The following is a 13,829-nucleotide window of genomic DNA, read 5'->3' on the forward strand; positions in this document are numbered from 1 at the left end:
CTGTCACTTTACTCAGTATCCTACAGACTGCTAAGAAGTAATCTGTGTCTGGCATGAAAGGCATCCTCTGGTCCAATACTGATGGATCTACTGCACATCAGCAAGTCAAATGGCATCAGGAATACTCTGTCTAGGGATCTAACCGTCTTCTGCAACATTAACAGAATGGTTTGGAGAGACAGGTGTATCTTGCAGAGGATATTGCTGCTCTGGAACAGACTCCCTATCTACATAAAGCAAGTTCATCCCTGTTCATATTCAAGCTCAACTTGGATCTATGCATGGGAATAGAAAATTTACACAAGGACTGCTCCCTGTACTACTAATGGACAGAGGCGGCTCCTAAATGCTTTATCTTATGCACAGGTCCCCTCAAGTTATCTGTGGTATGATCCCAGTTATTCTTATTAGGGGTAATATATAATTATTGACCATGGGATTGGTAAGGCTAGTCTCTAACCAAAAGAGATAAGTTAATTTGAGCACAAAAAGGAAACTGGCTAGGCTTAAAATGGCCCACAAGGGCAGCTAGCCTAGTACTTACCTATGAACCAATAAGTTCTGTATGTTTCCTAACAGTACAAAGCAGAACTTTGAGATTTGTCTTATAGTCTGTGGACAGAAAGGGTGAACTTCACTCAGACACTTTCTTTTTGCTTATATTTCACAAGGTTGGCATAAACATGTTGAATAACTTGGCTTATTGCTCCTATTTACTGCAAAAAAAATCCATAATGAAGAGATAGAAAAATCTATTCCCTCAGTCTATCCACAGAAACACACATGCGCGCGCACACACACACACACACACACACACACACACACACACACACACACACACACACACACACACACACACAGGAATAGAAGTACACACACACACACACACACACACACACACACACACACACACACACACACAGGAATAGAAGTACACACACACACACACACACACACACACACACACACACACACACACACAGGAATGGAAGTACACACACACACACACACACACACACACACACACATTCCAATGTGTGTGTGTATATATATATATATATATATATATATAGAGAGAGAGAGAGAGAGAGCTATAGCTATCTATCTATCTATATATATATATATATATATATATATATATATATATATATATATATATATATATTTATATACACACACATACATGCACACAGACTTAAAAAAACAAGATTTTTCTTAGTATATTGTTAATCTGCATTTATTATCAAATACAAGTACATTAATTTATGATCAAAAACATATTATTGACCGTTATCCTGCATTTAGTCTGACCTCAGAAGATTAAAATCAATATCAGGCAGTAAATGTTTTTTGTACATAACATTTTCAGATTTACTTGGACTTCCCTTGAAACAAGCCTAAGCCTCCTCAGAGAAATAGGCCTCATCATTTGCCAAATGCTATCTTAGAAAATACAAAATGAACAAATCATTCTCAGTTCGTCTGGGTTAAAATGGATCATTAACTGACAAAACGATGAGACGTCTTATGGTATGAAAGTAAAAATTCCCTCTTGACTCCTTTCCCCTTTCAACATCCTTGTGACAGCATTGAAAAAGTAACCTGAACTGATCCAGCTTTACTTAAAAAATTTTGCACGTTCTAGCATGTACATCATTTTTCAAAGCTGTTGAGTTACTGAATGTCATCATGCTGGTATGAATAGACTGAATGGACTTTGCTTTAAGGACATAATATTAATGTTTTCTTTTTTTGTAACAGAGCATTGCATTCCAAACCCGAGCATCCTTACAATATTCAGCAAGCAAATAAAAGCTAGGAGGCAATATATATGTATTCACATATGTAGGACTGTATACAGCTTGAACTCTTCTTCACAAATGGCTGGTTAACATCTGGAATAACTAGTGAGTGAAGAGGTGAACACTAGCACAGACAAATGAATAATTATGCATGACCACCAGATTTTGCATTGATGTTAAAGTGGTTAGTATTATCCAGATACAGAAATAAAATTATATCTTATAAATCTGAATATGTGTACATATCTTGTTTGGCTATATAAGCAAAAGGAGGGTCAGACAAGAGAGCTGTGCAGACCTAAGCCGTAACATCACCGTTATGTGTCCTGAGCTGTGTACTGACTAATAATACAATGTAATGTACATACAGCAGGAAAGTAAAGAATTCAGAATGACTAAATACATTTGTCTTACCATGCCTTTTGAACATAGTCAAAGTTGAGCTGATATAGGGCAATCACATCTCCCCCTGACAGTAAAAATAAAAAAAACAAGCAAAGAAAAATGTGGTCAGTACATCTACTATCAGGTTAAGAGTATTATTACACAAATCTTATTCTGACAAAACTAAAGCCATAAAAACAACATACTTTTTATATCATAGATGATAAATTCTAGATTTTGAAACAACACCTTGACCAGTAATTGCACAACAGTATCCCCGGGATTCAATAACGGTGAAATGCCCTGCCTGAATAGTGCAGCAGCTGCTGCATGGAATATGGCTGCCCAGCAATCTAGTAAACAAGGCTGGTGGTGTGCACAAGCCTGCTAACACTATTCTGCCATGGACACAACTGGATTATGCTAATAACCTAATTTGCTGGTGAAAATCATGCAAATTAGTTCAATTAGCGATCCAGTAAGCAGGCAGGCATCCGTGGTAGAATAGTGTCCGCAGCAGAAATGTATTCAGCTACTAGTCGAATACATTTATGCAAAAATCAAAATGGAGGCATGACAGCACAAACTGAGGCATGTATTATAATCCTTATGCATGCCAATGGCTTTGACATGGGAAAGTATTGCAAAATTATAAAAATAAAAGTTTTTTTTTTTTGGCCGATTTCGGCTGTGTAAGCATAGGGCAATGGTGCGCAAACAGGATCATGCCCAAAACAAAAAAATGTGAAAAGACAATTTTAAGTGAAATCTGCATTTTGCCATTGTAGTCTATGGCATGCAGAATCAAAACAATAACAGGTAACACTGGTTGCTAAGGAGGAAGGCTGTGGTATAGAGGTGTAACCAGAGACTAATGCAGTGGGGTATGCAAATGTGCAAATTTTACTGAACCGCTAAATGGGAGACCATTCTTTGGCTGCACCTAACTGTGTAGGAGATATAATTCTGCAGTGTAACCAGGAAGAGCAGCTGACATGAAAATGGGATGTGTCATGCTTGGTGTAAACACATTGGAGCTCCACGGCTCCCAGTTGAGCCTAGCTAAGCACAGCTAAGCCAGGGGGTGTGTCTGGAGCTGTATTGACTTATTCGATGAAATGAAGAGTGTGTTCATGTCCAGGTGAGGGCCATTTCCACTGCAAAGTGTTTACTTTAGCTAAACAGGTTTGCACGGTGCGCACTGGGTCTAAAACAAAATAAAAAAAAAACAGAAATAGCAGAACTGTTTACATTTGGGCAGCGGGTTTGCGCGGTGCGCCTCAAGGCATAAAAGGGGGCGGAAATGGGAAAGGAAAAAACAAGGAAAATAGCAGAATAAAAGCAATCAAGTATAAATAAAATAGCAAGCAGATGGAATGTATTATAGCCAGCCAATCATACAGGCAGCATCTGCAGCATATCAGTATAAACTGTGCAAACACGTTTCAGTCTGTTTTTTTCCACAAACTCTGCACCACTGGTGTACACATGCAAGGTAATTTTAACCAAAAAAGTATTAGGGGCTGCAGTTGCTTTGATCCATCAGTATGTGCTAGAGGGTGAGGGCGGTGAGGAGGATAATGCTGACAACCACCCCAGACTGAAGAGGAAGAGAAGAGTGTTCAGACCCAGGGTAATCTACCAGGGGCTACATGATCTGGAGATAATAGAGCGCTACAGGGTGGACAAAGACATACTTCAGCAAATCATCGGGCTATGGCAGCCTCAACGCAGACCCACAGCCAACAGAGGGGAACCCATCCCAGTGGATACCAAGGTATGTGTAGCCTTAAGAATACTAGCTACAGGTAATTTCCAAAGACCTATTGGGGGCATGATGGGGGTCTCACAGGTATCTGCATCCAGGGTACTCCACCAGTTCCTGGATGCCATGCTACCACATGCCAGTAAGCACATTTACTTCCCCAACACCCGTGAGGAGAGGACCAGCAATATGCATCTCTTCCACCATGTAGCAGACTACCCAGAGGTACTGGGTGCGATAGACTGCACACACATCCACATCAAAGCACCACCTGGTGAACAGGGTAGGGTCTATGTAAACTACAAGGGTTTCCCCTCCATCAACTGCCAGGTCATGTGCAATGCCCGGTGCATTATCATGAATGTATGTGCTGGCAACCCTGGAAGCTATCACGACTCCCACATCCGGCATTCGTCAGAGCTGTACCAGGCATTTGCCAGTGGGGACATCCCATATGGCCATCTTGTGGAGGATGCTGGCTATGGACTGGAGCCATGGCTGACACCCATCAGAAATGCACACACACCCAATCAAGAATGCCATAATGAGGCACATGCAGAAACCAGGATCATTATAGACCGTGTGTTTGGAATGCTCAAGTCAGGGCTAGGCTGCCTTAACATATCTGGTGGAGCTTTGCAGTACTCTCTAGCCACATATGCACACATGTTCATTGTATGTGCCATTCTACACAATATGATCCTGTGGAAACAGCTGCAGCAGGAACAGCATGAGGGAGGCCCAAGCAGCCCCCCACCATTGCCGAGGTCCCCACAGGCACAGAGGGACTGGGAGGAGGCACCCCCTTAGCCAGCTCCTGTAGGCAGATGGCGGCATGCCCAGTATACCCTGGCCTTGGCAAAGAGGCAATGCATAGCACACACAATGACATTGTAGGGACCCAGGAACTGACGCCTCTCTTTGACTCGCACACACAGTAAAATGGATGACACACACATCACACTACCTGTAACTTACCATGTATAGGCAGTGTACTGGGTGGATCCGACATAGGCAGCTCTCAAGCACCATCCTCACAACTGCCACAGGCACAAGGTAAGTCAGTCTTCCTAACAATAAATGAATGTATTAGTATGTTCTGGTAGCATAGCTATGGTATCACTGCATGCATGCAAGGGAATGGGGTGACCTACTGGGATAGCAGCAGACAACCGACAGCTATGTGGGACACCAGGAAATGTTTTTCCCAATACTAGCATCCCCACACTATGCAGTAGTACCCAAGATGACAAATCCCACTGCAATATATGTGGTAGGCCAACTGACTGGGGGGGGGGGATCATAGGTCACAGGCATGGATGCCAGTGTGCGAGTCCCATACACACCCCTCAGCCTCACCCAGCAAGCCAGCTGTAGAAAACCATTAAGAAATGTCTGGCAAAGGCCCACAAATGGTGACAATGATGAAATATGCCCCTACATACTTTACACAGTGATAGTACAGCAGGTGTTGCAGTTGCAGTAAGGCTCTGAAGGGTAAGAAGTCTGAAACTCAAAATATGCCATTGCAATCTGACCTGTGGTCTTTAGTGCTATGCCACTAGTTTCCAAGACAGGACACAATACTATACTTAAATGGAACCAAAATGTAAAGCAAATATCAGCACAGTCTGTGCAAATGTGTACACTTGACAGGTGTGCCCCCCCCCACACACACACACATATTCCCATAAAACTGCAGTAACATGTATGTTTGTAGGGAAAGAGCAGCAGAGAACAGATTGCCAGGCCTGCTTCAATCTAAATGATAACTTGTTGCATGTCCACAATATGCAGTGGTCAATGAGCTATGTATATGCATGATTAATACTGTCAGGATGTGGCCAGCACTTACTCCCGGATGTTGTGTTGTAGTGGCCTAGGAACTGTACTGTGGTTGACAGGGCCATGTTCCAAGAACTGCAGTGCCAACTAATCTGCATGTCAACTACACATACAGTAGGAGTTGTACACACTGTCCAGATGTCAATATCTGTTATTGCAGGAAAGCTGGACAGGTCATGGACAGGGGGCCACACATATGGACAGTACACAGCTTGGAGCAACCTACATAGTGCCTACCATGCCTCTCAACTGTACAGACCTATTGTAGAATGTCCAGAGGTTAGCATCACAGTTGTGGCAATTCACTGGCAAATCATGTAAGACTAAGGTCAGAAAATAATGACAGATTGCAGTGGCAAACTTCATACCCTTTTGAGAAATGCATGCTAATGCAAAACCTGTTATTGAATCACCTTTCTAGGTTTGTAAGGCCAGTACTTAAAAATGGTCCCTATATTTAGGCCTCTGTTCCTCAATTACTTATGGCTTTGTCCAGATGTCTGGCTCTCAAAAATGGAGAGGTATGGTGCCTAGTAGGACAGCAGGTACCTGCAGGTCAGTGAACTGGCAGTGTATAAAATGCTGCCACCTTTCTGTGTCAGCACTGACAACATGTCACTGGCCAACAGTCATACCCCTGGAATGACACAGATTGTCACAGGAGCACAAGTATGTCTTGTATATCTATTCTGCTTGTCCTAATATTGCATTTGCCTGCCAACTATTCACAAAACAAGAAGGTCATGTCAAACCAGCAATGGCAGACAGTGGGGAAGCAGACTTCATACCCATAAGAGCAAACAAGCAATTACCAAACTGGTCTCCCAACTGTCCATGTTTGGCAGAATATTATTAACACCCTGTTCTCATGCGTGGGCCTTTGTCTGACTGTCATATTTGGGCCTGTCCAGATGTTAGTCTGTGATGGTATGACAGCTAGGCCCACATGTAGCCTCATAATAACATATTGTAACACTGTCTAAGGACCACAGCAAATGGAGTGGCGCAATGATGGACAACCTGCTAAATAGGTACACTCAGATGTGTGAAGTCCACAACCTTGTGTGTAATGTAACGGCATGTACCCTGCCCACAGTAGAATTACACATACATAACAGCAGCCACTTTGGCCAAAGCCTGTGACTGGACTACAGAAGGACAAAGAGACACACATTAGGGGAAGGGGAACCACCGGCCAGACAAATGAAAAGTGTATACACCAGAACAGATTGTGCAGTCACATAGGTGCCATGCAGTGCAAGGAGTCAGTAAACATCACCTGCAAATACACAACACACACCCATGTGCGTGGAGTTCTGCAACAAAACAAAATAAAACCCAAACAATGGACACCTCAGAGGCAAAATCACATGAGAACCTCACAAACCTGCACACCACAGACTATGTAGACTCCACACACCAGGGTCTTGCAAACACTAAGGCCTTAACTCAAACACTTACCCTACACAGATAGGCTAACAGCATTGTCCCTCTACCCATTTCCATACAGACTCTGCTGAGGTAATCTCTGTCTGGTATACAAAGCAATCCAGACCCTGCCTTGATGGGACTGTTGCACATCTTAAACTCAAGACTCACTCCATCAACCTGTAGGCGCAGCATCAACCTGGGCTGTGATATCAGTCTGGCTTGTTGGTGTGACAGATATGTGTACCACACACTCCCCCATCTGTGGAATACACTCCCTGTCAACAGCAAGCCAAGTGCCTTAATACCCCTAGTGATGTGCTCCCTGTATAAGTGCACGGGAAACACAGAATACAGTCCTGTGATCCCACCTGTGTCCCTGCTGGACAGGGGCTCTGCATGCTGACATGTCTTAACATGAGCTACACTCTCATCTGTGTGGGTTATAAGGGCTTCAGGGCCAATACCCTACTAATGCCATAGCTACCAACCTATACACAACTGGCTGTCAGTGGTTCACCATATTACTCTGTACTGCTCTGCCACTGACATACCTGGAAGTCACAGTGCTATGTGGAATATACTACACATATAATGGACATTTCTGCACACTAAAATGCAGCCTGTACCAACACCCATACCTCCCAACCTCTGACAGCAAGACATCTGGACAGGGTCATACATAAAAGAGGGACAAAGGCACAATGATAGGCACATGTTGTAAATATTTAATGTTAGTCTTCAAGTATATGCAACTAACTTGACATAAAAACACAAGTTTATGTAGACTGGACAAAACATCTAGGCAAACACCTAGACAATCTACCACAAAATGTACATTTTAGAGGTATGGCCACACCAAGATATGACTTTTCAGGTAAGAAGAATATCACACAAGCAGGAGATCCCCAGCCAGTACATCAACAAGTTGCTGGACTGTTTACATAGCTTCATCAGTCAACCGGCTGTAGCTGCACCTCTCAACTGGCCATTTTGGGCAAGAATCCATATAGTCAGGATCATAATATTGGTCTATGCATCAGACATCTTGTATTCCTCTGGTAAAGCACTGTGATGATCTGAGGATGTCTGTCACTAGGTAATGACACAATACACTGCAGTGTCAGACTTCAGATAAGTCAGAAAATGTCTGCTAAAACAAACCCAGCAACCCTAGGAAAGACCTGTTTACTTCTGAGAGGTATGGCTGTAGCACACAAAAGCCCCAGACCGAAGTACACCTATCTCTGGAATGGAGTCCCACTCTCACTATAGAAGGCCACACTGGGCATGCTCCTACACTTAGAGAATCAAAGGCCATGTTAGAACCCACATCGGACTATATAACTGTATTGTGTACATATGTCTTTGCATGGTTTCACTTCAGAATCTGGAATTACTGAAAACTTGAACTTCATATGGTCAAGACCATATGATCGAGTTTTCAGAAACTCAAAATTCAAAAGTGAAAGAAAAGAACAAAAAAAAAAAAAAGTAAAATACATAGATTCTGCACCCCCCTACTTAAATATGCCAACTCTGACATTGTGCTACAATAGAGAATAGGGAAATCTTCCATTACAAGCTGCATGCAGAAGCGCAGAATGGGATATTTCCCATTTCCTTGCTATAGTGCAATAGTGGAGATGGTATATTTAAGTAGGGAGGGTGCAGGGGAATTTGCCCCCCTGCAAAAAATGTATTTTCAACTAATACACATTTTTTTAACACTTCACAATTTCGGGTTTCTGAAAACTCGATCATATGGTCTCGAGAGGTGATGTTTAACTGGGCCATGCAGGGAGCTGTGCATGTCTGGTGGTGACTGGCCTGTGATAGGGATGTGTGAGCGTTTATCTGTACACCATCAAGTGATGTGGATACCCGACACAGAGCTATGTTGGACAGTCATCGACTGTACATGGCAGGATGTATGGCCTGCTCTGGTGTTTTGTGTACAGCACCCTCCCTTTGGTAGTGCTGTTGGCACTGCCACTACAGGACTGTGAATGTGCAGGGCCACGGGGGCTCACAGCTGATCATGTTGCTGACCTACGTCCACCTGGCCAATGCCCTACTCCCACCACATGCTCAAGTGCAGACATTGCACGGTCGAGCAGTGACAATGTCTCATCCCACTGTTTATCCACGACATCAGAAAGATGACGTATGGCATCACACATGCAGTGGAGGTCATCACACATGGCAGGGAGTGCTGCATTCATGACCCTGAAAATCTATCTCATGTTGTAGTCAGTATGCGCATGTGCCTCCATAATGGACTGTAACATGCATCTGGTGACACCTGCTGTCACTTGCAACAGGGGCTTGATGGGCAGCAGTCCTCTGTCAAGCACCCCTGTCCATCTGCCTGTGTGTGACCTTTCCTGCTCCCTGCCTATGGCTGGTGTCTACTCTCACACCCGCCATATCCAACACACTAGCCTTTTCCATGCCACCACCCTTAACCTGTCCATCATCTGTTGCTGCTGGAGACTATGTGTGGGCATACTGACTGTGTGCGGGGATATGGTGGTTGAAAGTGGGATACCAAACAATGGCACAGATTCAGGCACCAACAACCCCACCTGTGCCTCACTATAACCACCATCATCATGGGAGTCCGCTAAGACACTGACATCAGGTTGTGAGGGGGAGGGACACCAAACCCTGTGTTCAGCTGTGAGGGGAAGACAACATATATGAATTAATACCCTGCAGTATTATGTTTGCTAATACACACACACGCACACACATACACACACACACACACACACACACACACACACACACACACATACACACACACACACACACACACACACACACACACACACACACACACACACACACACACACACATACTCCTGGTATAGTCTGGCACAGCTGTGACACCTATGGGCCCTTCAGGGTGGACCTTACACTAGTTCTGCCTGCTGCAATCCATCTCTTTCACTGCTACTGTAAGGCCCAAAACAAAGGGTGATAAATCCTACTGTGTTATGGGCCTAGTAGCAGAATGGTAAATGTGGTCAAGACCAAGGCTATTGGAGTGTGCATTACAGTGTTACTAAGTGCATATGCATGTACTGTAAGAGCTGACTTACTGCTATACAGACCACACACAATGACAAGGTGTAATGATATGTGATGATAACCGATAAAGGGACAAGACTATGCACCATCACTGCAGTACCTACACAATTCAGACTCACAGGGATTCATTCCAGGCAACATGGCAGGACAGTCTGCAATACATACAGGAAACATGTAAAGTACTAGGTGCATAGCCTCATAACATGATACCAGGCTATTGGCCCTGATGCCCTCATAAGCCTGGCCCAGACATTTGCCCATGTCTCTTCCAAGCCAGCACCTATTTCTCCTGTCCAGCTGGTACACCAGTGGGATCCCAGGGGTGTCCCATCCATTTTCCATGTAGTTGTCCAGCTTCTTCTTCAAGAGGGCTATACACATACTCTGCTAGACATGGGAAGGGAGTGTATTTTACAGACATTGTATTGTGTGGGACACTATACTATCCCACCAAGTACTATGCATGTCACAGACCAGGTGAGGGCCCTGTTTGCATGATGCATGAGTGGGGTGCGTCTTACAGATATGCAGAAATGCCATCAATGCTGGTTTGGAAATGGCCTTGTATGCCAGACATAGGTCACCTATGATCAGTCTGTATGACACTGAGTACAGGGACAGGGCTTTCATCCTACCTGTATTGGATAGGTGTTACAGACACTGGAGTTGCCTGGTCAGGAACCTCTGTGGTCTCTGCAACTGCTGCATTTGCTTGGCAAGGTATATGCTAAAGGAGCCATTGTACTTGGTAATGCATCTGATAAGGGTAGAGTACAGGGATATCATGACCTCCTGGTTCCTGGATGAAATACCCGTATTTTTGAGGTGGGCCATGTAGATGGCCTTCCATACAATGGTGCCCACATGGTGGGAAACTCTCAGGTTGCTATCGACCTTGGTGCACAAGTCGCCTCACACCTGATTGAATGCTCATACATTGGTATTGTCATAATTAATGTGGATGACATCTGCCACACCAGGGAGAATGATGCTTCTCCTGGCATTCACTTTGCAGAAATGCTTCTTGCAGCAGTCATTAATTGGGTGAGAGCCTCTTGAGGGATGCTCACATCAGTAGGGAAATGTAAGACAGTGGCCAGCTTGCAAGCATCTGTACACCTGTTCAGACACAGACCACTGCTTTTGTCCTGTACCTCAGATATGTATATCTCAAACAGTAGAGGCCCCCAGACCAATCCTTGGGGTACACCACTTTGGAAGACTCTACTACTAGAGGTGGGTTCCACTACTTTGATCAAGTGGGTACTATCATTGGGTCAGTTAGCTACCCATCTGGTAACATACAGGTTGATGCCTAGCTGTGTAGGAGTATGTATCCTGGCTGCCTGGGGATTATTATCAGGGAATTAGGCTAGGTGAGGTATGCATTGGTCACCATCTTCCCCTTTTCCTTGTGTTTGTTGACCACTTCAGAGAGGTTGACTAGGTTCAACAGGCCAGATCTCCCTTTTACAATACCAGGCTGTGTGGGCTCAGGCATTTTGATGTTGCCAATGTTTCTGTTCATAATGTCCTTGATATTGCCTTCCATGCCCTGGCAGAGCAGGCTAGTTAGGCTGATGTGCATATGACTGTCTGGGCCGGTGGATTTCTTCACCTTTGTGTATAGGGATGTCAGTGGCTGTCCTCTGTGCAGATGGGATGACAGCGGTGTTCAGGCTTTGGCTGACTACACAGCGGAATGGATCTGAGAGCCCATGCCTGTGTTCATGTAGGATGCAGCCAGGGATGGTATCATACCTATGGAGACTTCTGTGTGTTGTCTTTGAGAGGGCATTATGGACCTGCTTCCTGATGATGAGGGGAGGGGCAGGTGCTGTGCATGCACATGTGTATGGATGTGGGGAGGGGGGGTGATGTCTACACTTCATCTATCTGCAGCCGGTTGCCTATATCTATGCCTTATATCTGTGTGGTGTTGTTGACCACCACTACAGAGCAGATTTGTGTGTGCCTCTGGGATTGCAGACATATGTATGGAAGGCCTAGTGGGTGGCCTTGGTGGATGTGTCCAATTTCCACCCAAAGATATCCTTGTGGTAATTCACCTGTGACCTTATTTGCTTGTGCAGACCAAGGTGACATTGCTTCCATTAAGGCACCTGTTCCTTCTTGGCTCTGTCCAGCAATTATTTCCACCTGTTATGGTATTTGTTTATTGCTGCTGTCCACCACAGACATTTACCCTACATTGAGGGAGATGATGTTGTCCTGTCAGGTATTGCTGAGTCCATACAGCTATGTAGGTGCCCTCATAGTATTGTGATGTGGGCCTGGACACTACTGCTACTTCCAACTGATGGGACATTGGCTGTAAAGCTACTTCTACCTGCTCTGAAGAGATTTGTAGTCATTTGTGTAAAGTTAATTTTGTTTGACCCTGACAAGGGGGAGGCAGGGGAGATGGTGACATGAACAGTGATGGCTATGTGGTCAGATCTTACCAAGGAGGATGACACTGTAGAAGTGCTACAGTGGCTACTCATGTTGGTCAGGACCAGGTACAGGATATTTCCACCTGTTGCAGGAGTGCTAACTGGCTGATCCACTGCATTGCCATTGACAAAGCTGAGGAATCTCTATGTTTCCATGTGCAGGTGGCGTAGGTCATGCACACTTTGGTTGGTAGTTGAAGTCACCCAGGAGCAGGGTAGATGATTGAATCCTAACAGATTCCAACAAGTCCCAATAGGTGTGGTGGGTGTCCATTGTCATGGCTGGAAGCCTGTAGCTAGCTATGATTTGCATTGGTGTTTTGTCAACTGCTAACTGCACTCGGGATGTCTTCTGTGCGTCATACTGCTTGGTCAGCCTGGAGGTGTGTAGGTGTATGATAATGTTCAACACTCACCTCCTGTGGCTTTGCAGCCCTCCATTTGGAGTCTAAACGTATGATGGGATGAGTAACATAACCTGGGACAAAGGCACACAGCACTGGTGGGTGAGGCCGGAAAATAGTGTCACTTTATGAATCTAGCTGAAACACACTTAGTTGCCAGCAAAGAGAGTGTTGCATTCACAGGTCTACTCTGCAGGATATGACATCTGACAATCAAATGTATGCTATTATGTTATGACTTTAGTCTTTAATAGGTTGCCAGTGATGTGCCAGACAATACACAACTGTATGAGGCACTGACTACAAATATGAAGCAGACATGTGGTCAGTCTGCAAAACCCTGGACAATTGTCAGGTATGGACTCAGTATATCACATATGGTTCAACACACACTTCTGCACCTGTGGTGTACTATGCAACTACCCTACATTTGTAAGACAAGCATATGTATCATAGTAGCATTCACAGGTGACATATGAATATTTACAACATCCCAGGTAGCTGGTCTAGCAGTGTCGCACTCAGTATTGGACAACAGACACTCCAGTAGTAGTCATATAAGAAATGACCTTTACTGGAGTGTCTCAGGAGCCGGAGATGTGATCCATGTCAATGCAGAAAGGGCAAGCAGGAATGACCATAGGTGCTG

The 13,829-nt window shown here is 44.5% G+C and overlaps 1 protein-coding gene across 1 annotated transcript in view; it reads right to left on the reverse strand.

Annotated features, from left to right (window-relative positions):
• The window catches only part of GPLD1 (glycosylphosphatidylinositol specific phospholipase D1), an 871,054-nt gene that overhangs the window by 575,587 nt on the left and 281,638 nt on the right, over positions 1-13,829 (reverse strand). The window contains exon 7 of the mRNA XM_044065746.1: positions 2,217-2,271. Within this exon, the coding sequence (XP_043921681.1) occupies positions 2,217-2,271 (55 nt within the window). The remainder of the gene's footprint in view (positions 1-2,216; positions 2,272-13,829) is intronic.

The sequence above is a fragment of the Protopterus annectens genome, chromosome 3.part0 (genome assembly GCF_019279795.1).
Source record: "Protopterus annectens isolate FY-2018-M chromosome 3.part0, PAN1.0, whole genome shotgun sequence".
Classification (NCBI taxonomy): Eukaryota; Metazoa; Chordata; order Ceratodontiformes; family Protopteridae; genus Protopterus; species Protopterus annectens.